Source organism: Eublepharis macularius, chromosome 8 (assembly GCF_028583425.1).
Source record: "Eublepharis macularius isolate TG4126 chromosome 8, MPM_Emac_v1.0, whole genome shotgun sequence".
NCBI classification, from domain to species: domain Eukaryota; kingdom Metazoa; phylum Chordata; class Lepidosauria; order Squamata; family Eublepharidae; genus Eublepharis; species Eublepharis macularius.
In genome coordinates this window covers 142,766,482-142,790,930 of record NC_072797.1, presented here as the reverse complement: position 1 = coordinate 142,790,930, position 24,449 = coordinate 142,766,482, and the positions used below count along the sequence as shown (strand labels likewise).

General features: G+C 47.6%; 1 protein-coding gene across 3 annotated transcripts in view; it reads right to left on the bottom strand.

The window, feature by feature from the left end:
- The window catches only part of LOC129334545 (low-density lipoprotein receptor-related protein 2-like), a 66,847-nt gene that overhangs the window by 17,588 nt on the left and 24,810 nt on the right, over window positions 1-24,449 (bottom strand). For all 3 annotated transcript variants that reach the window (XM_054986709.1, XM_054986707.1, XM_054986708.1), the window contains 11 exons: window positions 16,086-16,397; window positions 14,692-14,901; window positions 13,688-14,056; window positions 13,114-13,329; window positions 11,995-12,233; window positions 9,109-9,235; window positions 7,785-7,960; window positions 6,980-7,169; window positions 4,985-5,200; window positions 1,541-1,724; window positions 132-333 (listed from right to left, as the gene is read on the bottom strand). In XM_054986709.1, coding sequence (XP_054842684.1) covers window positions 132-333; window positions 1,541-1,724; window positions 4,985-5,200; window positions 6,980-7,169; window positions 7,785-7,960; window positions 9,109-9,235; window positions 11,995-12,233; window positions 13,114-13,329; window positions 13,688-14,056; window positions 14,692-14,901; window positions 16,086-16,397 — 2,441 coding nt within the window. The remainder of the gene's footprint in view (window positions 1-131; window positions 334-1,540; window positions 1,725-4,984; window positions 5,201-6,979; window positions 7,170-7,784; window positions 7,961-9,108; window positions 9,236-11,994; window positions 12,234-13,113; window positions 13,330-13,687; window positions 14,057-14,691; window positions 14,902-16,085; window positions 16,398-24,449) is intronic.

Here is a 24,449-nt window from a genome sequence, read left to right as displayed (position 1 = left end):
ACAATAAAGTTGGTTAGTCTTAAAGGTGCTACTGGACTCTTTACTATTTTGCTACTACAGACTAACACGGCTAACTCCTCTGGATCTACCTCCAAATTTTGGAGACAGGCAAGGTTATTGGCGGGCTGTACCTTTATATTTGAGCCATCCAAGTAGGCCGAGCCAAAGCAGCGCAGTTTGTCATCAGACCAGAAGATCCTCCAGCTCAAGAGATCAAGAGTTATGCTGGTGGGCCAGCCAAGTCCTGTACTAATGAGTATTTTCCTGTTGCTTCCATCCATGCTGGCTTGCTCTATTTGGGGCTCACTTCCAATTTCAGACCAATACATTAATCTAGGGAATGCAAGGATGTTAGAACATGGCCAGCCGTAGGAGCCAGTTTAGGTCATCACAGCTTGCTTATTTCTAGAGGAATTTATTCACCGTATGAACCCTGAGTTGCACCCTCCAGCATTTTAGAACTATAGATGGAAAGATGCCTTGAGTTAGTTTGGGAATGCCAAGCAGGTGACCGAGGGCTCCAGTACGAGGTTCTTCCAAAAGGGCATCTGCAAATTTGCATGCAAGAATGAGGACTGTTCAAGTACAGATCAAGCTTTAGGAGCTCTGTAGACAATAGATACAGAAGAACTGAGTGAGTGACTACATGGGACACCCAACAACTTGCAGTTTGACATACATTTGGGGAAACTCGCCTTAAGTGCTGGTTTAGGGAGGCAAGAAAAAGAGCTTCTGGTTTCCCTCCCAACCCATTTTGCCAGTAGAAAGAGCTCCATGTGCCCTGGGAGAAACAACAACATTTGATTTATATACCACTCTTCAGGACAACTGAAGGCCCACTCAGTGGTTTACAAAGTGTGTGAGAACTCCCTTTTTGCTGGTGAAAGTGGGGTAGGAGGGAAACCAGACGCTCCTTTGCACCCCTCACAACACCAAGCAAACGAGTGCCTCCCCACCACCTGACACCCTCACATTTTGAATTAGACCTAAGCTTAGCCAGGTTTTCTGTTCAACAATGCGTCAGTGTGAAGCACACTATCGTTTTGGGTTTCTTGTTGGCACTAAAGTGAAGAAATGCAACTGCCTCATACCAAGTCAGACCACTGACCTATCAAGGTTAATACTGTCTACACTGACTGGCAGATGCTCTCCAGAGTCTCCAGCAGTGGTCTTTCCTATCTACTACCCAAGCCGTTTAACAAGAGATGCTGGAGACTGAATTGTGGACTTTCTGTATCCAAAGCAGGTGCTGTACCACTCAGCCAACCAACCCCTACCACGCCATGATTAGAAGTACATCTTCCAAGCAGGCTGGAGCCTGGGGCCATCTTGTTGGGAAACTGCATTGCTTTTGAAAAACGAAATTTAGAGACCAAACTCCTATTTTGCTTCTATGTAGACAATCCCTATAAACATAAGCATTCACCCCCAAAGCAGCTACAAATGCTTAAAACTTTGCCTTCTAGATTTTCACAAGCCATTCCAGACGCAAGCTCAGATGTTTTATGAGCAGCATTCACCAGTCAGGTTAAAACCTTACCCATCCCGCGGGTGAAGAGCCAGTGACCGAGGCTGATCCAGGTTTTCATCCAGAACCACAACATATTCTGGCTTTCCTCTCCAAGTACTATTCAGCCGTGTAGCCAAGATTTTTCCTGCTGTGCCATCAGTCCAGTAGAGATTTCTTCCTATCCAATCTACTGCTATACAATCAGACTTGATACCTGAAGAGAGGTGTTTTCAAGGGTTTAAAAATGGGTGGAATGTGTGCCCACTGCATGTATTTCCCTTGCTTTCTATCTAGCACAAGTGAACAAATCAATGTTTACTACTAAGTGGTTCATTCTCAGCTTAATTTTATCAAGCTGAGTGATTTGATAGCCAGGTTATGTTGCGCCAGATATCAGAGTATCTTTTGAAGCCCTGCCATTGCATGGATATTTTGTAGGCCTCGTGTTTTGGCAGCTGAAAGTGACTTTTTTTCAGATTCAGACAAGCTTAAGACCACTTTAGTTGCCCCTTCCAGAAGCTGCAGGGATTATTTTCAAGCACCTTCCAACTGGCACTGTGCAGGCGCTCTTTGTGTGACTTGGTTTTCTTTAGCATCTAAAGCATCTGATAAGCTTGGAAGCTCAGCCTGAATATTATTCAGGAAAAACACTTCAGTAGCCGAACAAGGCCGTTTCCAGATGACTTACCTGAAGCCACTCCATGCCGCAATGTTGTGGATCGTGCCGGGGAAAACGCAAAATATCGCGTTTTCTCACGCAAGTTTTGCGCGACGTCGCGCAAAACTCGCACGAGAAAACGCAATATTTCGCGTTTTCCCCGGCACGATCCACAACATTGCGGCATGGAGCGGCTTCAGGTAAGCCATCTGGAAACAGCCCAAGTTTAACATGTTAAAATGCCCAGCTTGAAACTCCGCTTGTTTGCAACCACCTAACCTACAGTATTAGAAAAAGCATGTTTGGCTTATAGGAAGGCAGTTTTATTCCTGTAGCATCTCCTAGATTGGGTACAATTATCTTGTTCATCTTCTCAACCACCTCTAAAATTCAAATGGCCTGCCATATATCAATGCTTTCCACCTCTCTTAGGAAACATCAAGTGGAAATTTCGAGTTTAATGTTCAAGATTACATTTAGACGGATATGTTTCAAATAAAATTTTAATCCAAAGGGCAAGGCTGTCCATTATCACTGATATTATTTGCAATAGTGCTTGAACCCTTAGCAATAGTAATCAGAGAAGACAAATATACTAGCATTGAATTGGGAACTAATAATTATAAATTAAGTCTTTTCAAGGACAACATATTGCTTTATATCACAGACCCATTGAAATCACTTGAGTCGCTGCGAGAGAAATTAATCACTTTTAGCTCGATCTCAGGACTTACAATAAATCAGGCAAAATCTCAACTATTACCAATAAATATTAATCCTAACACCACAGAACTAATCAAACAAAAAATAAATATCAATGGGCAGCTAAATATATATCATATCTAGGTATAATTATCCGTGCAGATTGGAAACAAACATTCAATTTAAACTATAATGATACTTTCAATAAAATTAAAATAAGCTTGTTAAAGTGGGACAAATTGAAACCCTCTTGCTACGAGAGAGAATATAATAAAATCTTTCATATTGCCAAAGTTTCTTTTTCTTATGAGAATATTACCTCTAAAAACATTTTTAAAAATTGGCAAAGAACTCTTAATAAATTCCTTTGGGCAAAGAAGTGCCCTAGAATTGCATTTAATACATTAAGATTAAAAAGGACAAAAGGGGATTTCAATTACCCTGACCTAGTATCCTAACATGCCTCAGCTAGATTATTAAATGTGCTACAAATATTAAAACACTCACATTCTCTAGATTGGATAAAGGTATTGCAATCAATACAAAAATATTCAATTAATTTGGAATAATAAAAAAGAATGCGCACAAAAAGTTGAAAATAATATTTTTTTAGAAGCGATTTTAGAAGTTTGGGACCTTTTTAGATTTAAAATCACTCCAAAAATATCTAGATTCTCTTCTTTTTTAGATCAGGCTTGCTTTCCACCAGGACAATCTAAATTTTATATAAAAGTATGGCAAACAATGTACCTGAGATGTAGGAAACAAGAACTAGAGCAAAAAACGCGGCAGAAAATACATTGGTTTGCACAGGGCTTTTTTCTGGGGAAAAAGGTGGCGGAACTCAGTGAGTTGCCCTTGGAGAAAATGGTCACATGGCTGGTGGCCCCGCCCCCTGATCTCCAGACAGAGGGGAGCTGAGATTGCCCTCCGCGCTGCTCGGTGGCACCCTGGGTTTGCATATTTGCAACTTACTAGTATGCTAAACCAAATTGACATTAAAAGCATAATGCGTACGCCTATGACTGAATTTGAATGTCTGCTAAGTAGGGCAGAATCAGCACAAAAAGGATTAATATCAAAAATATATGATATATTGCTAGCTACAATTCAGCTCAAAACATCAAAATATCAAAAAGACTGGCATCAGGAATGTAAATCAAATTACACAGATGAACAATGCGAAAAAATTTGGGCTTCCAAAACACTTAATTCCAAAACAATATCAACTAAATTGCAGTCCTTCAAAATTACACAGATGGTACTTAACGCCTAAAAAGCTATCATTGATTTCATCCAATAGATCGCCACTGTGTTGGAAAGGTTGTGGCATTATTGGTACATTTGCCCACTGTTGGTGGGAATGCCCCCAACTTCAAAATTTTTGGATTGAAATAATAAAACATATTAAGGATATAACTGGTTATACAATCCCCTTCAACCTGGAAATTTTATTCTTAGTTCAATGGAATAACATTGAAATACCTAAAATCAGAAAAGAATTAATTAGCACATTATTAGTAGTGGCTAAAACATTAATAGCTAAAACTTGGAAATCATTGAAAACACCAACGACTGACCGCTGGATGACCAGAGTTTGGGATTACTACATACAAGAAAAAATTTACGACAACATCTTTCGAGCAGAACACTTCCCAAGCAAAACAGACTTCACAACAAAATGGGATCCTTTTTTTGAATATCTAAAAATAATTTACAACCGCCTAAAAATATAATAGCTTATGTTTTGACTTTATAAAAAACAATTTAACTATGATCACATATGCAAAAAATCAAGATCCAGATCTTATGAAATAAGGAGAAACAAATTATGCTGTATATCTACATCATCTTTAGAATTGTTAACTAATGAATCCTTACTACTACTTGTCTATATGTTTGAAATTATATATAATGTATATCACAATGTTTAGTATTTGCAGAATACCTTATATACTTGGTGTAAATAGTTAATTTTGATCTTAATAAAAGTATTTTTTTAAAGGTTACATTTAGATACATTTGATGAATTTTATCGGGATTTCAATCAAGCATGCCCCAATTCAATGTTGTTCTTCGAACAGATGCTGGAACATTTTTTTAAAAAGACCCACCTTTCACTAGACTCCCTTGCTGCTTGGTTTTTGTGTTCATCCACTTCACACTTTCTGCATTAAGATCCATCCAGAATATTTTCTGGTCCATTAAGTCATAATCAATGGAAAAAATGAAATTTTTCTCAGTCGTCAAGATAACATCCTCCTTCATGCTCCTCAGTCCATAGAGGATCAAATCAAACTGGACTGCAACGAGCAGAGTGGGCTCAGCACCTACAACGAAGACAGAAGAGAGTTTGCTGTTGGATTCGTTTCTCTCTTCCACTACCAACTTAATGTCATCACATACTGCAAATCACCTTCGGAGCAGGCTTCAGTTGATCTAACCTTCAGACGGCACTAAATGTTCTGTAGTCCTCATGCGTTAGCCAGTTGCTAGCCCAAGAAATAGATTACTGTGGGTATAATTTCCCATTCAAATGAAGCTGTGGCTTGGGGGGGACAGTGACTGGGGGTGGGGGTGGAGCACGGGGGGGGGGGGGGAGAGAGCGCTCCGCTCTGAAGGCTCCATTTCCCAAGGGGAATTGATCTCTTTAGACTGGATCTTTAGCTGTAATTCTAGAAGAACTCCAGGGCCCAGCTTGAGGTTGGTACTATAAACAAGACTTATAACAGACTCGGGAGATAAAACACTTCTCTGTTTCTTTATATCTAAAAGGAACAAGTTACTTTTGGCCAAGTTGTTCACTGAGTCCCCTTGAGAGCACTAGATGTCTTCCATTTTCCAGCCCTTGGAACTCTAGTGGTTAATTTCAGGCAGGTAGCTGTGTTGGCCAGTACTAGAAGAGCAAGGTTCGGGTCCAGTAGCGCCTTAAAGACCAGCAGTGAAAACTTCCTATGTAGAGATCCAAGCGTGGCACTGCAGCCATCAGGCGCCGTCCAAGGAGATTTGTTTTTCCTGCACCATTGGATGGGATGAAGGGACGGCGGCTGTTCAGTAGTAGATTGTGAACTGTTGTGTTGTGAAGATGTCTGTCCAACCATGTTTTGTTTTGAGATTGCATGAAAGGACTCCTCTAAACAAAGATGGCGGGAAAAGGCCTCTGAGTCACGACAGAACTGTAAGATCTGCGGATTTGGCGAGGCAGAACAATAATCCCTGTGAAAGAGCCAATTCTGCCAGACTGAGAGTGTTTAACTGTATGGGGGGGGGGGCTAGTTGTGAAGTTCCTGCACCATGCAGGGGATTGGACTAGATGACCCTCGAAGTCCCTTCCAACCCGAGGATTCTATATTACCCTGTCACAAAAGCATGACGGGAGAAGTCTGATATCAAGCCCACAACATTCAAACACCAGTGGGAGAACCTTTCAATCTGCCTGGACATTCCATCACTGACCACAGAGGAGCAGTTCTCAAGCAGAGAAACATCAAAGGAAAACGGGATTTGCAAATTTGGAACAATGGTTCCCCCAGGGCGGAATTGGGACAGAGGATTTTTCTTGCATTACAGATGCTTAATTTTACTTTACACTTGTGTTCTATCAATCTAATTACAACATGTATTATAGCTGGCTTCCTAACAATCTAATTTGCAATAACCCTCCCACACTTTACCTGGATTTTAAAAACTCCTACTCCATGCGTCTGAAGACGGGAGCTTTGATTCTTGAAAGCTCACAACCTGGAAATCTAGTTGGTCTCTAAGGAGCTACCGGATCAGAATTTTGCTCTAGTGGTTAATTATGCTTTTAGAGCAGAGAACTCCAGGTACAGGACAGAAGTTATGGGCCAAGTTAACAGGTTTCAGGCTGCTCAACGCAACCACTTGCCACCAGTTCTCCAGCATTCAGCTAGTAAATCAGAGGCCTGGGGCAGTTCTCCCACTTCTAGGTCTTCCCCCCTGGGGTTCAATGGGTGCAGGAATTCAAGCTAATCAGCAACCAGAGCTTGGCATAGTAAAGCATTTTTTTCCACCTCGTTAATTCTAGACACCTTGGTTTATTTTAGGCCACGGCAACACAGTCGAACTACGCAAAAGCAAACTCTTACCAGCTACTTTACACATTTGGCCATCTGGCTCCAGCAAGTACCCAGGATGGCAAGTGCAGCTGTAGGCCCCGTTCTGATTGACGCACGTCTGGCTGCATTTCTCCTTATATGCCGGATCTTTGCATTCGTTGACATCTCTGCAGGAACGTCTGTCGCTGCTTAGCCGGTACCCCTCATTGCAAGCGCATTTCTAAACGCAAGAACACATTTCAAAGCTGCTAAGCTACCGCCATCCACGGAAGCTCTAGCATAAATCTTCGTACTCAGTTGTATCAAGGTGCCGGAACCTTTGTTCTTAGCAGTGTCGATACCAGGAAAGGGAGCAACAACAGAACAATAAATTCCGCCCAGCTGAAACAATCTAAGCAGAACAGGAAGAGCGTTTAGTGTACCCTAAGCACAGGGATAGAAAGCGAAGTTACTTAGATCTCAGCTGCTTGTCCCTCCAAAAGGGACCCCTGAAAGTGCAGCTTTTAGCATAATAATGTGCCGTCTTCTGTACTACAGAAGTATAAAGAATGCCTGCCCATCCTACATCTACTCACCCCAAGCAAGTGGAAGCAGAAAGGCTGTTGAGCTGAAATTCTTCTTTCCAGGGGATGGTTACTCACCCATGAAGCTGCCTTACCCTCAATCAGACCCCTTTCACACCACCCAGCACCTTCTCCTTTCAGTTGGAGATGGCGGGGATTGAACTCGAGACCTTCTGCCCTCCCCCCACGCAGGTGCTCTGCCACTGGCCCCTCTCTGAGTCCCATTAGGGTCTGCAGCTTCAAACCACTGAATATTGACCCCTCTTACTTACAGGGCCAGCAGGTGTCTTGTAACAAATCTGAGAACAGGATCTCTGACACGGCACGGAGCACCTCCCACCTTCGTCGGACCCATTCACACAGTCTGAGATCCCATTGCAGACGTGAGCGTAATGGACACAGCTCGTGCCACACTCAAATTCATAACCTTTGCACTTCCGGGGCTCACCTGGAGCGGAAGGAGAAGCTCAATAAGGAAGGTCTCCTGCAGGAAGGGTTTGGCATGCTCCCCCGCCCCACATCTCATGCTTAAGCTGTGCCTCCTACCACACTGAGGCAGGCTTGCGCTTAGAGGCCAACATCTGCTACAATCCTATTTTAGCCCCCACGGCTGCAGGGGCATCTCTGGACGAGCAACAGGCCCCCCCCAGGAAGTGTAGTATAATGGAAGGGCGGAGGAGGACGCTTTTAAAAGGGAATAGGGAGGTAGTCTATCCCATGTATCACCTTGCTTTGCCTTGTCCTCTGTCGGTATAACCAACTTTCTGAATGGTTGTATCCCACTGCTTTAGACTAGTTTTCTGTTTGCATTGCTTTCCAATTCCAAAATTGGAGTCCTACTGCGTTGTTCATTGTATGTCTTACACTGTCTAAGTGGTTTTTATATTTTGTCATCTGCCTTAGTCTCCTATGAGAAAGGTGGGCTACAAACTGAAGTAGCTAGGAAAAGTGGACGGCAGTGGGGAAAAGAGGAAGACCTAAAACGAGATGGCTTGACTCAGTGAAAGAAGCCACGTCCTCCAGTTTGCAGGATCTGAGCAAGTCTGTTCATGATAGGACGTTTGGGAGGTCTTTCATTCATAGGGTCACTGTAGGCCAGAGGTGACTTGACGTCACATAAGTAAAGGAATAAAACAAGAATTCTACTTCAGAGTCTGAAGGCCAGTGGGTGGTAGAAAAGACTGAGACAGACAACGGGAGTTAAGGATTTAGCAGCTCAGGTTATAAAGTCTGCAGGCGCAGCTGATCAGAAGTTGCATTCCTCTGCAGAAACTGTGTCCCTGTACTTGTGAAGGGGTGGGCTCCGTGGGAGGCGCAGGGAGCGGCGATCTCATCAGATCCTCTCTGTGTGGGCCTCCAACAGGCGAAGGGGTTTGCCTTATTCCTCCCACCCCACCACCACCAGAGGATATTTTGAGGGCACTTGCCGTTTTTTATTTCCTCCATTACAGGTATTAAACTTGCTTGGATTTCAAAAAGTCTCCCCTTTATAGATTAACTACAAGTGGGGTCAAGTGCAGCTAGAAACTGAACCATCACCTGGTACTTGTCAGAGCTCCTGCAAGGGGCGGGGGGTGGGAGGCAAGTGGTACTTACACGTCGTCTCGTCACTCCCATCTTGGCAATCTTTTTCCCCATCACAGTACCAGAAACCAGAGATGCATTCCCCGCTGCTGCAGCGCCACTGCTTGGCAGCACAGTTCGGTTCTCCGGATTCACAGAGCTGCGAGAGCACAAGATGCAGCAGAGGTCAGGCTCCTTCTCAAGGTGTGCATCAAAGGAGAAGTCGGGGATGCCACCCCAGCCTACAGAAGCATCCCGCTGACCTCCGCTTTAATCTAAACGAGCATCTTGCTCTTGTGGCTGAAAAGGTCTGCTTTGAGAAGGCAGGCAAGGCATTTACTTTCAGAAGGGCAACTGAATAGTCAGGAGTCCTTAGTGACTTGTAAGACAACTTTCTGTTCCCTGCCAACAAGAGGCATGACGCAAAACAGGTTACGCAAGGCAACAAACTAGATATAGTAAATTGGTATAACACTGAATTGAGTGCGCAGTCTCAGGAATTACTGAAATAGAGTTGTCCATGTTCTGGTGAGCTGCCTTGAGCAGGTTCTCCAAAGAAGTGGCTCAGAAGTCTCCTAAATACTAGCGTATTCTTCTTCAAGTCCACAGCAACACATTTCCCGATGGTGCACTTAAGTTCTGCAATTTCACTCTTCTGGAGTCAGTGCTGTGAGATGCTCCCCGTCTCATCTTCAGCAGAGCTTCAGCTAACCCCTAACCTCTCAACAGTTGTACCTACACAATGGATATCTTTTTATGCAGTTGGGAAGCACTGCCAAGACTAACCTACCATTCAGACGGCTGCTATTATTCCCTATTTATTGCTTAATACACTGTTTTCTACTTCTATAATTTCTGCTTTGACATACCACATCTAATACTTTGTGTATTGTTTTGCATGGTTCTGCTTTTTGTCAACCTAGCCTACTGCATTGTTCGTTAAATGTCTTGTGCCATTTGACTGCCTTCTTTTACACTGCATAATCTGCCTGAGTCTCCCTGAGGCGGGCATGTGTCCCCTACTGGAAAAAACCAATACTAGAGAGAAGTGATGAGGCCAATTATCTCCCAGTCTCTAATTTGCCCTTCTCTGGGCAAGAGAGCACTTCTTGGGCCAGCTCCTGGCTAACTCACGTGCTCTGGGACACTTTCCAGTCTGGCTTCAAGCCAGGCTATGAGACCGAGACAAAGCTGGCCGCTTTAACAGATGACCTGTACAAATGTAGAATACCTCTTTGTACTCCTACTGGATTTATCTACTGTCTTTGATATGTAGTCCACACCAGGGCTTTTTTTCTGGGAAAAGAGGTGGCAGAACCCAGTGGGTTGCCCTCGGAGAAAATGGTCACATGGCCGGTGGCCCCGCCCCCTGATCTCCAGACAGAGGGGAGTTGAGATTGAGCGGCGCGGAGGGCAATCTAAACTCCCCTCTGTCTGGAGATCAGGGGGCGGGGCCACCAGCCATGTGACCATTTTCAAGAGGTTCTGGAACTCTGTTCCCCTGCGTTCCCCCCGAAAAAAAGCCCTGGTCCACACTATCTTTTTAAATTGCTTGGAGGCAGAAGTAGGTATTAGGGGATGTGTTTTGTTATCGGTGTGGTACATATCCTGTAGGGTCCCACAGTGTGCTGTCTTATCCCCCATACTATTCAAACTCTACCTAAAGCCTTTAGGAGAAATCATTTGTAGTTTTTGAACAGGATGTTTTCGTACACTGATGACACTCAGCTCTCTCTCTCTCTCTCTCTCTCCATATCTCCTGGGGATGCAGCAGACGGCTTGAGCCACAGCCTCATTGCTGTGGTTAAAGAGCTCAGAATGAACACAGACTAGACTACTGTAAGGCACTCTGTATGGGTCTCCCCTCAAAATGAGACCAGAGACTCCAATTAGTGCAGAATGCTCCAGCTTGCTTTTATTAGGAACTAAGGGCTGCGCGCATATCACACCCGTTCTACAATCCCACCACTGGCTGCCAATCAGTTGAGGGGTTTAATTCGAGGAACCGGTCATTATATAACAAGCCCTTCATGGCCTCGAACCCTCCTGTCTGCCTCTCTTCCCATGCCTAGCCAGGACAGCTTTGCTCATCTAATCAAGTCCTTCTGCGGTGCTCGTACACGTCTGTTCCCTGTCGTGGCCCCCGCTTTGTGGAGTGGCCCGATTGCACGCTGAAAGGCTCAGGCACTTTTGGCTGTCTGCAAACAACGGGAACGTGTTTTTATGAAGGCTGCATTATAACAATGATTTCGCAGAGAAAAGGCAACTGGACTATGTATTATCTGCCACTGTGTGTTTTTGTCTTGCTCTTGTATTTCTGCTTAGGTAATACCATTTCTTTGAACTGTTTGATGTGTTTACGACTTCTGTTTTGTTTCAGATCTCTGCCCTGTTCATTAGGCCTATTCTCATCCTACTGATGGAATAGCCTACATCATGTAATTGGTCATGAGTTCTACAAGGACAGCAAACTATAAAAAAAATGTAAATGAATACAATAAATTGCACGCAAGCACTTGTTCAATAGTTTAAGTCTGTAAATTAGGTGGAGTCTAGGGTGGCAGGCTCTCTGCAGGTCTGAGGAAGCACCAAGAACTGCATGAGCCACGATCACTAACCCCTCGCGGTACAGTTGAGGTACAAAACCTGTCACGAGTAACAAAGCCTCTAGAAGCCAACTCAGTTGCCAAGAGAAGAGGCGTGCTCCAGTTCCGATAATCTGATTCAGCCACCTCGTGCCTGGCAGCTATGAAACTGAGCACCAGCGAATTCACCCTTCAACGGCTCACGCCTACCACCTGCTGCCCAGCTGCAGCTCAGAACTGGCAGGAGCTTTAGGGGAAGCAAAGTGACCCGTGAGTGCATGACTGGCCCAAAGCTTATGACAGTCACGACAATACAAAACTGGGCTAGCCATACCTGCTCATCCGATCCATCTTTGCAGTCCGCGTCCCCATCGCACTTCCATTCCTTTAGGATGCACTCCCCACTTCTGGGGCATCTGATTTCATCCGACCGGCACCGCTGGAGTTTGGGGATGATGCAGCCTTCTTCATCTGAGCGGTCCTTGCAGTCATAGTCTCCATCACAGTGGAAAGAGTAAGGAATGCACTGGCCACTTCGACACTGGAACTGTAGTTCGGTGCACTCTTCACGGACTGAAAGGAAACACATTTAGCCCTCTGTTAACTCCTAGAAGTTACTTGGACAGGATTTGGGAATTTTTGCCCTCCAAAACATGATCAACATGGGTGGGTTAGACAAGGGCAGACAAGATACCAGATAAGGGTTTATGTTATTAAGAGTATGGGATATGAACTATAATATGGCAGCGCTAGCTGGGGTCTCTATGACCTCCTATATTAATTCTTCTGTGAGATCATGCACTCTCTTATTTCACTGGTAAGTACTGATAAAACAGTAAACACGTTTCCTTTTGCCTGCTCCAACCAACATTCAAGTGGTTATGCTGCTCTTAAGAGTTCACTGTATTAGGTTTCACTTTCCTTATTTGCTTTAATCAGAGTTCAACTTAAAAGCTTTCAGTCAAGTCCTCAAATTTAAGGGAAAGGACAGCGGACGGAGATTGCAGTGCCACCCATCAACCCCTTCACTGTAGAAGCAGGCAGAACGGCTGCCTTACCAAGCAAACGGGGCAAAAAATATGGCCAAATACGATCCTTTTTGTTCTTTGGTCCTTGAGCTTGGAGAGCATCACCACTAAACCCAGAAATTCACTGGTGAAATGGCATTTCTCCTGCCCATCCCAGTCCAAGCAGAATAATGCTTAAATGCAGAACCTCGCCAGCTAAGTTTAGGTAATGCAATCCACCTTGCATGGTCAGAAATAGGTTGCCGGTGTAGGCTCAAGTACAGGGCAGCTGGTTAAAGCAAGAGAGGACAGGAGGTCAGCCTCAACAGGAAGCCTACTGAGAGGAGAGGAAGGCTGCCGTTTGTGAGAACCACTAGCCTTTTATATGAGCCGGAGGCCAGAGCTGCCCCACTCCTCCTGGATACGAATACTGAAGGTCTCCTTACCACAGCTCTGTTCATCCGTTTCATCGAGGCAGTCTGGACTTCCATCACACAGCCAACTCTCAGGCACACAATGTGAGCCATTGTCACAACGCAGGGCACACTCCGCCGTCGGTATCCAGCAGCTAGATTCATCGGAGCCATCTGGGCAATGCTGCAAGCCGTCGCAACGATAGCGCTCATCGATGCATTTGTTGCCGCTCTCGCACATGAACTTTCCTTTAAGTGAAAGAGTTGCATATTAAGGTATTCTAGGTTAAAAAACAGAGACGGAATAACTACTGAGCTGCCTGCCAAAGGGGACAATAGCAAAGCATCAACATGCAGCTCTTGCCAGACAAGGCACGGGGTACTGATTGGCACGGGTTAGGGGAAGTTTTGTAATCTTGGAGGGGGAACGGAAGGCAGTCTCCAGAACTGCAGCAGAATCAAAATTAGGGAAACTGCCTGTGATGTCACTGGGGCAAGGTATTTCTTTGGTTCAATCCCACCACATACTGTGGAACCTGGTCAGGGAATCCCCTTCATCTGAATTAAATGACTAACTTCAGCTGGTCAGAAGCAGTGAACCGGGTACCTTGGTCACTACAGAACTGGGAGCAGTTCAGTTCATCGGACCCGTCTGTGCAGTCGTTCTCTCCATCACAGACGTAATCACGCAGGACACACCCTTCCCTGTTCTGGCAGCGAAACTCGATCCTTCGACACAGCAGAGGAGTCGCGGTTGTGGCCTGGGTTGTTGCTGTAGAAGGTGGGACTGCGGCCTTGGTAGTTGCTGCTCTAGTTGGCATAGTTCTTTGTAGTACCACTGCAGTAGTAGTACTTGCAGTGCTAGCCTTAGTACTTGCAGTGCTAGCCTTAGTACTTGCAGTGCTAGCTGTTGTAATAGCCGCAGTTGTCACAAGTGCACTTCCACGAGTAGGTACTAGAATGGCAACATCTCGCACTGCAAGAAGAACACATGGAGTCGTGTTTCTACCTCCAGCTGATGTGGAACTCGGTGCCGATCTGTGGCTTTTATATATTAAGGTACCGGGGGCCGTATCCTGCTGGGGCCGTATTCCATTGGCAAAAGCCAAGATGACAGGTAAGGCTACGCCAGGTTCATGTGACTTTTGCAGACAAAAGCCACATGAGATAGAAAACCAGGAAAGTACCCAGCCCATTTACCCCCCCCCCCCCTGCCTTTCTCGTCATCAAGGCAAGTGATTCGTCCAGCCACCCCTACAGCAAAGGGAAACTGACTGGTTACAAATCAATAATATGTTGGTAAGAGATTTAGTCAGGGAACAGTAAAACAGCCACGCCCAATTGGCTCCCATCAATATACTGCCTCTGACCATGGGAGGTTCTATTCAATTCATGTTGCCCTCTGATGAGACCTCCCCCGCCCTGCCCCGGGACCGCCCTGGAAAAAGGCATCGTTTTTCTTGCCAAGCAGCTCAGCCAAAGCGAATAAAAGCAGAGCACCACAGTCTGGCTTAGGCTGCCACTGTAGATCAGCAAGCAAGCCAATGTTTCCAACGACAAGCCGCTCAAACGCCAACCGCGCAGATAAGTATTTGTGCATACGCAGCTTACCGGCCTTCATGTCCGTGTTAAAGACGATCACGGCTTTCTGCACATCAGCAACTTGCACGGCTGAGGGCTCCATTGATCTCTTATCCCAAACCGCAAGAGCCGTTTTGTTGAAAGACACCAGGAAGGGCCCGTAAGCAGCAGCTATTCCCTCCGCCCACCTCTCCTTCAGATTATATTCTCTGTGACGGGTCAGACTCCTTCCTTTAAGTACTGCAGGCAAAAGTTCACTTCATATGTGGTAATACAGCAATGTCAAACTTCAGCTTCATACTGCTTAGTTGTTCTGCTGCTCCTATTCTGGTTTTTTCCCAGTGGGTGTTGTAACCCAACAAGATTTTGACAAGAGAGTATTTTAAGGTTTTTAAAGAGATGTACTAGATAATACTAAGGCCATAAATGTTAAGGAACAAGTCAATCAAAGGATGTTTTCAAGTCTTTGATGTATTTTTTTATAAATCAACGTAGTCAAAAGACATAATTGCTGAGCTGGGAGTAAGCTCCATTGAATGGACTTGAGAGCAATCTTACGTAGGTTTTCTTGAAGCCTACTCAAGCTACCAGCAAGAGACTACAGCCATGATCAATATATATCAACATGGCTCTGGTAAACTAGAGAAATCCACCTCCAAAATTTGACGTCACGGAAACTCCTTTTTATATATGAACACAAACTGTTTTGCCTTGAGCAATAATTGCACCTTTGAGTGGTTCCTTAACTTTTTAAAGTAGAAATTTGATTATGCACTATTGTTGTAATCTGATACTCAAGATGAACAAGTCAGTCTATTACTTGAAACTAAAAAAAATTGTTTCATGAATGCCAAGTGCATACAAAGCAACTTCAGAAATCAGAATGTCTGTAGTCTACTGAAGTCAATTGTTCATGCCTGGAACTGCTCTACACTGGAATGAATACCTTTATTCCAGCACTTGTTCTATAAACTTAACTAGCTCTGTAAACGATTAGATCGTTTTCACTCTACTGTCCAGCAGAGCAAGACTGGAGTCCTGTAGCACATTAAAGAGCAACAAGATTTCTACCGTATAAACTTCTGAGAGCCCAAACCTCCCTTTGTCAGACACAAATAGGAATCTGCTTGTATCTGATGTAGGCAGCGCTGACTCTTGAAATTTCGTACCCTGAAAATTTTGTTGGTCTTTAAGGTACAACTGGACTTCAATATTGCTCTTCTACTGCAGACCAACATGGCTAGCAAATCTGGTCAACGAAAAAAACCCTTGATGCTAGAAATTCCCTTTATTCGCACAGCAAACTTGGAGCTGGCTATTGAAGTCTAGCTTTAATAGCAATATTTACTGTTCAGCTACCTTAAAAGCTACACAATACCAGTTAAGCGCTGGCATTTGACAATATGGGGATAATCTACTATTACCCATATCTTTGGAGCTCCAGAGAAAGCTGACCGAGCTGCTGTCAAAGGCCACTGGGGCATTCTCTGTCCAGGTGTCATTCCAGACTTCTCTGACGGTGCCACCCACAAGGTCCATCTTCTGAATAGGTTTCCCACTTTCAAACCAGTAAAGAGATGCCCTCTGACAATCTAAGAAGAGGCGCCAAATTGTATTCTGGGTGTGATAGAGGGACTGCGTCATCATGCCAGCAAATCGAGTAACTTTAATCTCTGTTCTGTCACAGTTCAGCCAATAGAGATCTCCAGAAGACGCCTCAACACTCGCTGCACAGACTAGAAGGAGGGGAAAATCAAGTCAGTTTAAAGTTCCAATTTCCCCTCCTCTTTTAGCAATGAATACTTCCGCTTATGCTCCTGTATTGCCACCATCCACATTCGTTTGTCATATCTACCTGGGTTGAAAGTTGTTCATTTGTAGTTTTGGACATTTTCTCCCTCTACTTCAAGGAGTGAAACCCCTGGATCTAAAGCTTTATGAAGTTCAGTTTAAACCATCAGGTTCTGTGGTCCCTTCTATAACTCCTGGCACACCTTTATACTATAAAGCCACTATTGCTTGCTTCCACCAAGCAGTCAAGCGAACCTTCTGCCTTTCTAGTCTTCTCTCTCCAACTCGGTTCAAAGGTGAAGGGGGATTTTTGGCTTCCAGGCGTACTGCAGAAAGTTTTAGCACCGCTACCACCAAGAGAAACATATGAAGCTGCCGCAGAGTACATTAACAGTGCAATCCTATTCAGAGTTACTGTAGTCTAAGCACACTAATTTCAATGGGCATAGACTACAATAACTTTGTAGAGGACTGCACTGCTATCATATCTGTTCTGATCAGCAGCAGCTCTATGAAATTTCAAGCTAGGAAAGACTCTGCCTAGCTATACTTAATTGGGTCAGCTATGGATTGTACTTGGTGTATGCCATGCATTCGGCCACTCCCCAAGCAGTAATACATGGCCCAATATGAACGGACCTAACATGAGCTGAAAGAAACATGTTATTAGTTTTATATATTGTCGAAGGCTTTCACGGCCGGAGAACAATGGTTGTTGTGGATTTTCCAGGCTGTATAGCCGTGGTCTTGGCATTGTAGTTCCTGACGTTTCGCCAGCAGCTGTGGCTGGCATCTTCAGAGGTGTAGCACCGAAAGACAGATCTCAGTACCGAAAGACAGATCTCTCAGTGTCAAACTGTGGAGAAGATGTTGGCATGTAATTTATATCTACTCAGGAGGGGTGGGGTTGAGCCGAGTCATCCTGTAAGAGTTTCCCAGGGTATGGAATGCTAATGGAGGGAGGCTTCACTGTATCCTGAGGAGGTTCTTTTACATATGGATTGGTGCTTGATATGCTAATCTTATCTGCAGGGCTATTGTAAGATGTAGAGTATTTTGTTAGCCTGGTGTTTTTCAGGACTGGAAACCATGCTCTATTCATTCTTAAAGTCTCTTCTTTCCTGTTGAAGTTGTGCTTATGCTTATGAATTTCAATGGCTTCCCTGTGCAATCTGACAAAGTATTGGAAGTTGGAAGTATTGTCCAGTATTTTAGTGTCCTGGATCAGCAAAAGACAGTAGAGACACACACACACACCCCGCCTCACCTCTGCAGGAGTATACCGCATATCCTGCAGCTGTGGACAAGTTTACACTAAAATACTGGAATGAATAGAGCATGGTTTCCAGTCCTGAAAAACACCAGGCTAACAAAATACTCTCCATCGTACAATAGCCCTGCAGAGAAGATTAGCATATCAAGCACCAATCCATAGGCAAAAGAGCCTCCTCAGGATACAGTGAAGCATTAGCACTTCATTAACATTCCACACCCTGGGAAACTCTTACAGGATGACGCAACCCAAACCCACCTTCCTGAGTAGATATAAATTACCTGCCAACATCTTCTCCACACTGTGACACTGAGAGATCCCTGTCTTTTGGTGCTACACCTCTGAAGATGCCAGTCACAGCTGTCAAACACTGAGAGATCCCTGCCTTTCGGTGCTACACCTCTGAAGATGCCAGTCACAGCTGTCAAACACTGAGAGATCCCTGCCTTTCGGTGCTACACCTCTGAAGATGCCAGTCACAGCTGTCAAACACTGAGAGATCCCTGTCTTTCGGTGCTACACCTCTGAAGATGCCAGTCACAGCTGTCAAACACTGAGAGATCCCTGTCTTTCGGTGCTACACCTCTGAAGATGCCAGTCACAGCTGCTGGCGAAATGTCAGGAACTACAATGCCAAAACCATGGCGATACAGCCAGGAAAATCCACAACAACCATGTTATTAGTTTACTTCCCCAAACTGTGTTTCCTAAGCTGCTGCAGTTATTTTCACGGTTTTGATTTAACAGCTTCAGGATATTTATGAGCCAGGCCCAAGAAATCGGTCTTTTTTTGTTGCCTTTCACCATGCCTAGGATGTCCCTAAATATTTCTAATTGACAGATCTCAACCTTGATTTTGGGTAGGGGATTATTACTTGGGGCAGCTGACCATATTGCACCAGACATGCTAGAATAACTCTGCGAAAGCCCGGCCACCGTGCTGAACTTAACCAGTTTCATGAGGAATAAAACAGGGTTAACATACCTGTAACTTATGTTCATCGAGTTCTTCTGTGCTGACACACATGGGGGGGGACTGCGCAGGCGCAGGCCAGCCGCCGGAGAATTTTCTAGAGCTTCCATGGCTCCGAAGGGGCCGTTTGTCGCGCGCCTCAGCGACCGTTTTCCCGCCCAAACGGTCACGTGATCCTCCAGCGACCAACGGCCCCTTCCCTCAGTTCTCCCTTGCCGCCGCTTGACCAACACACTTCAGCCATAACACCTTAAAAACACCAATTTCCGTTACAGCCAACACATTATCGTGCATTGGAGTTCACAGCGGGGTAGGAGGGAGGGTTGTGTGTCAGCACAGAAGAACTCGATGAACATAAGTTACAGGTATGTTAACCCTGTTTTCATCTTCGTTCTTCTGTGCCTCCACACATGGGAGTGTACCAAGCTTCACACAATAAGGAAGGCGGGGGTGAAGTCCAACACAATTTTATTGAACAAACAAACACAACAATAAATAGATATGCATATATACATCTATGTAAAAAATACTGTGTAAGGACACATAAATACTCAATATTTACATATATACACACCCCCAGGTACATATATACACACTTTCACTCAAGGGTACCCAGCAGGTACGCCAAGAAAGTCATTCCTAAACTCCCTTAGGAAAAAAGGGAGTGTAAGACAGCCTTGGCCACAGATACATCCTGCTCCGCATTGACATCAACGGCGTAATGCCTGACAAAGGTGTCTGCAGAGGACCATGTGGCCGCTTTGCAAATGTTAACCAGGGGCACCCCCCTGAGGAGTGCCGAAGAGGATGCTTGGGACCGCGTGGAGTGGGCTCTGACATGAAGCGGGCAAGCCACCCCTGCCAGGGAATAGGCCTTGCTAATGGCCGTCACAATCCACCTAGACAGGGTCTGTGAGGAAGCCCTGTTACCCTTGTCCTTGGCCCCAAAACATACAAACAGGTGAGGACAGGTGCGGTATTCCTTTGTCCTGTCCAGGTAATAGGCTAGGGCCCTCTTCAAGTCTAGGGAATGAAGGGCCTTTTCCCCCTTAGAGGAAGGTTGAGGAAAGAATGCAGGCAGTGAGATATCCTGCGAGAGGTGGAAGGCGGACACCACCTTGGGCAGGAACCCGAGGCAGGGACGCAGGACCACCTTGTTGGGATGAAACACAAGAAAGGGGGGGTCAGACCGCAGTGCAGACAGCTCACTGACCCTTCTGGCCGATGTGACGGCCACCAAGAATGCTACCTTGTAGGATAGCATATCCAAAGGGCAAGTAGCCATAGGTTCAAATGGAGGCAACATGAGACGTGAGAGCACCAAGGACAGTGACCACTGAGGCACTGGCGCCGACACAGGTGGGTAAAGATTGTACATGCCCTTAAGGAACTGGCGGGATTGTGGGTGAGAAAACACCGTAGCACCCTCAACTCGGGTGTGAGCAGCTGATATCGCTGCCAGGTGGACCTTGAGGGAGGACACCTTCAAGCCCAGGCCACGCAAGTGGCACAAATACTCGAACACAACCCCCAAGGGACTGCTTTCGGGCACCACTCCTCTGGCAAGTGCCCAGAGCTCAAACCTGCGCCACTTGGCCGCATAAGCGCGCCTAGTGGATGGCCGACGAGCATTGAGGAGGACCCTCTGTACCTCGTCAGTAAAGCCTATCGGGGAGGAACGATCCGCCAAGCCGTTAGGTGCAGCTTCCTGGGATCGTGGTGGACTAGGCTCCCGTTTAGGAGAAGGTCTTGTCGAGGGGGCAGACTCACATATTCCCGTTGGGACATCCGCAGGAGCTTCGGGAACCAAACCTGCCGTGGCCAGAAGGGGGCCACTAGGATGCAGTCCGTCCCGTCCTCCTCTATCTTGCACAGGACCCTGGGAATCAAGGGGAACGGAGGAAACATGTAGTGCAAGCCCTGCGTCCACGTAAACTGGAAGGCATCCCCAATAGAGAGGGGGTCGCTCCCTGCCCTGGAACAGAACGTGTGGGCCTTGGTGGTCGCCGCAGTGGCGAACACGTCTATCACTGGATGACCCCACCTCTGGAAGATCGGCCCAACGCACTCTACGTTCAGTTCCCACTCGTGGTCCAGGAAAGGGACCCTGCTGAGGGCATCTGCCCGGGCATTGTCTGACCCAGCCACGTGTATAGCACGGAGCGACACGCCGTTCTTGATAGCCCACTGCCAAGTGAGTGTGGCTTCCCGGCACAGGGCCATGGACACTGTGCCCCCCTGCTGATTCACGTAGTACATGGCAGTCGTGTTGTCCGTCTGCACCAACACCTGACGATTTCTCAGCAGTGCTGTAAGAGACACAAGTGCGAAACGAATGGCCCTTAGTTCAAGCACATTGATATGGAGGGTCTTTTCCCTGTCAGACCAGACATCTTGCACAGACACATCACCACAGTAAGCCCCCCATCCTAACAGAGAGGCATCAGTGGTAACCGTGATGTCATGGTGTTGATACCCAAAAGGGGTCCCTTTAAACAAGTTGTCATCAGACAGCCACCATTCCAAGGAGGAGAGGATGACCCTCGGGATAGAGAATTTGAGGGACGGAGGGTGCAGTAGAGCATCGTACCTCCGCACAAACCAGTTCTGGAGAGGGCGCATACGCAGCCTAGCGAAAGGCACCACAGAGGTGGCCGCTGCCATATGCCCTAGTAAGCACTGGATAGTGCGCACAGACTGGAACCGGTTCCTTTTAAACATGGACACTAGACCCCTTAGGGACCGAGCCCTCTCCAAGGGGAGCAGGGCCTTACCCTCCACAGAGTCTAATAGTGCACCAATGTAGGACACCTTGCAGTTGGGCACCAGCTTGGATTTCTCCAAGTTCACCAGGAGCCCCAGGCGTTGGCAAGTGCTAAGTACCAAGCCAATGTCCTGCACCAGCCTAGACTCCGATTCAGCCACGATGAGCCAGTCATCGAGGTACGGAAAGATGGTACAGCCTTCTTCCCGTAGGAAGGAAACCACAGGGGCCACACATTTAGTGAACACTCGTGGGGCAGTGGACAGGCCAAAGGGGAGCACCTTATACCGGAAAACCCTTTGCCGGTAAACAAAGCTCAGGTATTTCCTGTGCTCCTTCCGTATGCCCACGTGAAAGTATGCGTCTTTTAAGTCAAGAACCGCAAACCAATCTCCCTGTTTCAGCAAGGCGATCACAGCCGCCAACGTAACCATTTTGAATTTGGTCACCTTGAGGAAGGCATTAAGGCCCCTCAGATCTAAAATGGGACGTAAGCCCCCATCCTTCTTAGGGACCAGGAAGAACCTAGAGAAGAAACCCTTTACAGAGTCCTCATAGGGCAATTCTTCCACAGCACCCTTGGCCAAGAGCGACACGATCTCCGCATCCAGCTCGGCCATAGTGTTATTGACAGCTGTCAGGGGTGAACTGCATCTAGGCAGCTCAACGAACTCCAGCCCGTATCCCAGTTCAACAATCGTTAAGACCCATGAGTCAGATGTTATTGACTCCCACTCAGAGAGGAGTGGACTCAGTCTGTCCGAAAAGTTCGGGGATACGGCTGGCGTGACCCATCAGTACTGCCTCCCGGTGCCCTGCTGATCTCTCTGCTGGGCCGGTTGTTGTTGTTGTGACGGGCGAGGCTTGAAGGGCCGACGCCTCCTCTGCTGTTGTGCGGGAGGGTATGGCCGCTGCTGGTAGGCAGGATACGGTTGGTAGCCCGGCCGCTGATGTTGGTACCTGCCCTGGTAGTGGTAAGGGCCGGACCGGGGAGCGTACCGTGACCTGGAGGAGGGCTTGTCTGCTGGAGCCAGACCCAAGGACCGTGCCGTCTGCCTGTCCTCTTTTTTCTTCTTCAGGGTCTCGTCGGTCGATTTGGAGAACAGCGAGTCCCCTTCAAAGGGCATGCTCTCCACCCTGGAACGCACCTCCTGGGACAGGGCCGTAGACCGCAACCAGGAGTGGCGCCTGAGGACCACCGCCGAAACCATCCCCCGAGCAGCAGTGTCAGCAGCGTGGCTCCCGGCATTCATCTGCTGCTTAGACAGCCGGACAGCCTCCGTCTGCAGCAGGGACACCACAGCCTTCTGCTCAGGAGGGAGGTCCCGGGTATAGGATGCCAACTTCTCCCAGAGGTACAGCTGGTACCCTGCCATGATGGTCTGGTAGTTGGCAATCCTCAGACCCAGCGAAGCGACGATGTACTGGCGCCTGCCCATGGCATCAAGCTTCTTGCCCTCTTTATCCGCAGGCACCGAGGAGTGACCCGACCGTCGGGGGTTGAACTCCTCTGTGACCAAGGAGGAAGGTGGAGGGTGCTTCACCAACGCCGGCCAGGTGCCCTGCTTGATCTTGTAAAGCTGCTCGATGCGCTTGGATGTTGGTGGTTGATCACAGGGCACCTGCCACACCTTCTCCACAATCTCCTCAATACCCTCAAGCATGGGGAAGCCAACGTACGCCGGATTATCCCCGTAAATACGTTTGAGGAGCTTGTCCTTGGTCTTTGGGGCTGCTGAAGAGATGTCCATCTCGAGAGCCTTGGCCATCCTTGCCATCTGGTCGGCGTAGATGCGGAGGTCCTCGAATGGGGAGTCCGCAGATGGCACTAGCTCCTCAGGTGGCGATGGTTCGGACCAGGACTCCGACTGGTAGCCGCCAAAGCTCTCCACATCCTCCTCATCGGAACCGAGCTGGGATTCCGGAACCTGGAGCGGAGGGGGAGCCCACGCCGACCTCGACGTCGAAGGCCTCGGTTCCGACATGGAGAAGCCTGCAGGTGCCCCTTCCCACTGGCAACGGTATGGCGAGGGGAGGTAGGAAGCCTGTCGATGCTGGGACGCAGTGGACCGGACTGATCGAACACTGTCCCCGGAACCATGCCGTTCACGACCGACCGGAGGTGGAGACGGACGGACAGGCGACGGACGGCTCCGACGAGGAGACGGGCTCGGTTCCAGCCTCGGCGACCGAAGGGGAAGCGATGGTCGGCTCCGACGGCGCGGGCTCGGCTCCGGCCCCGACGAGAACTCTGCGGGCACCGTCTCGAAGGCCATCGGATCCGGCACCGACACGGAGATGTCCTCTGGCTCCGGGGAGCCCAGATGAGGGGAAGGCGTGTGAGGAAGCACGATGACCTCCTCCTGAGGAGCGGGACGCGGCGACCGGTGATGCTTGGTCTTCTTCTTCTTCTTTGATGGTTCCGAAGAAGACCTCGGGACCGACGCGCTCCTCGCCTTCGAAGGGGACCTCGGCTTCGACCTCTTAGGCTTCATCGGAACCGATCCGGTCGTCGGTTCCGACCGGGGACTCGGTACCAGGATCCTCGGTTCCGAAGCTGGTCTCGGATCCGACCTGGTAGATGACGCGCTACGGGGCGGCCGCACCGGTCCCTGCGCTGGAGAGGCCGCTCTCGACGCCGAGGCACTCGGGGGACGCGGTTTCGACCCCGACCTCGCGGAGGCCACTGAGCCAGCTCTCGAATGCCGTTCGGCAGAGGGGCTTGGGCCGGCCTTGGAAGAGGGCAACGGAGCGCCTCCGGACATGACCTTCTGCCACAGGGAGGAGTTTAGTCGGGCCTTGCGCTCCTGCCGGGCCTTGCTGGTGAAGCCCTGGCAAATTTTACAGGCCGTCACATTATGGGTCTCCCCCAAACAGAACAGGCACAGTTCATGGCCATCGGTCTTGGCCATTTTTGTGTGGCATTGCAGGCAATGCTTGAAGAGAGCCTTAGAGGCCATCTTCAGGGGCACGCGAAAGGAAGGTCA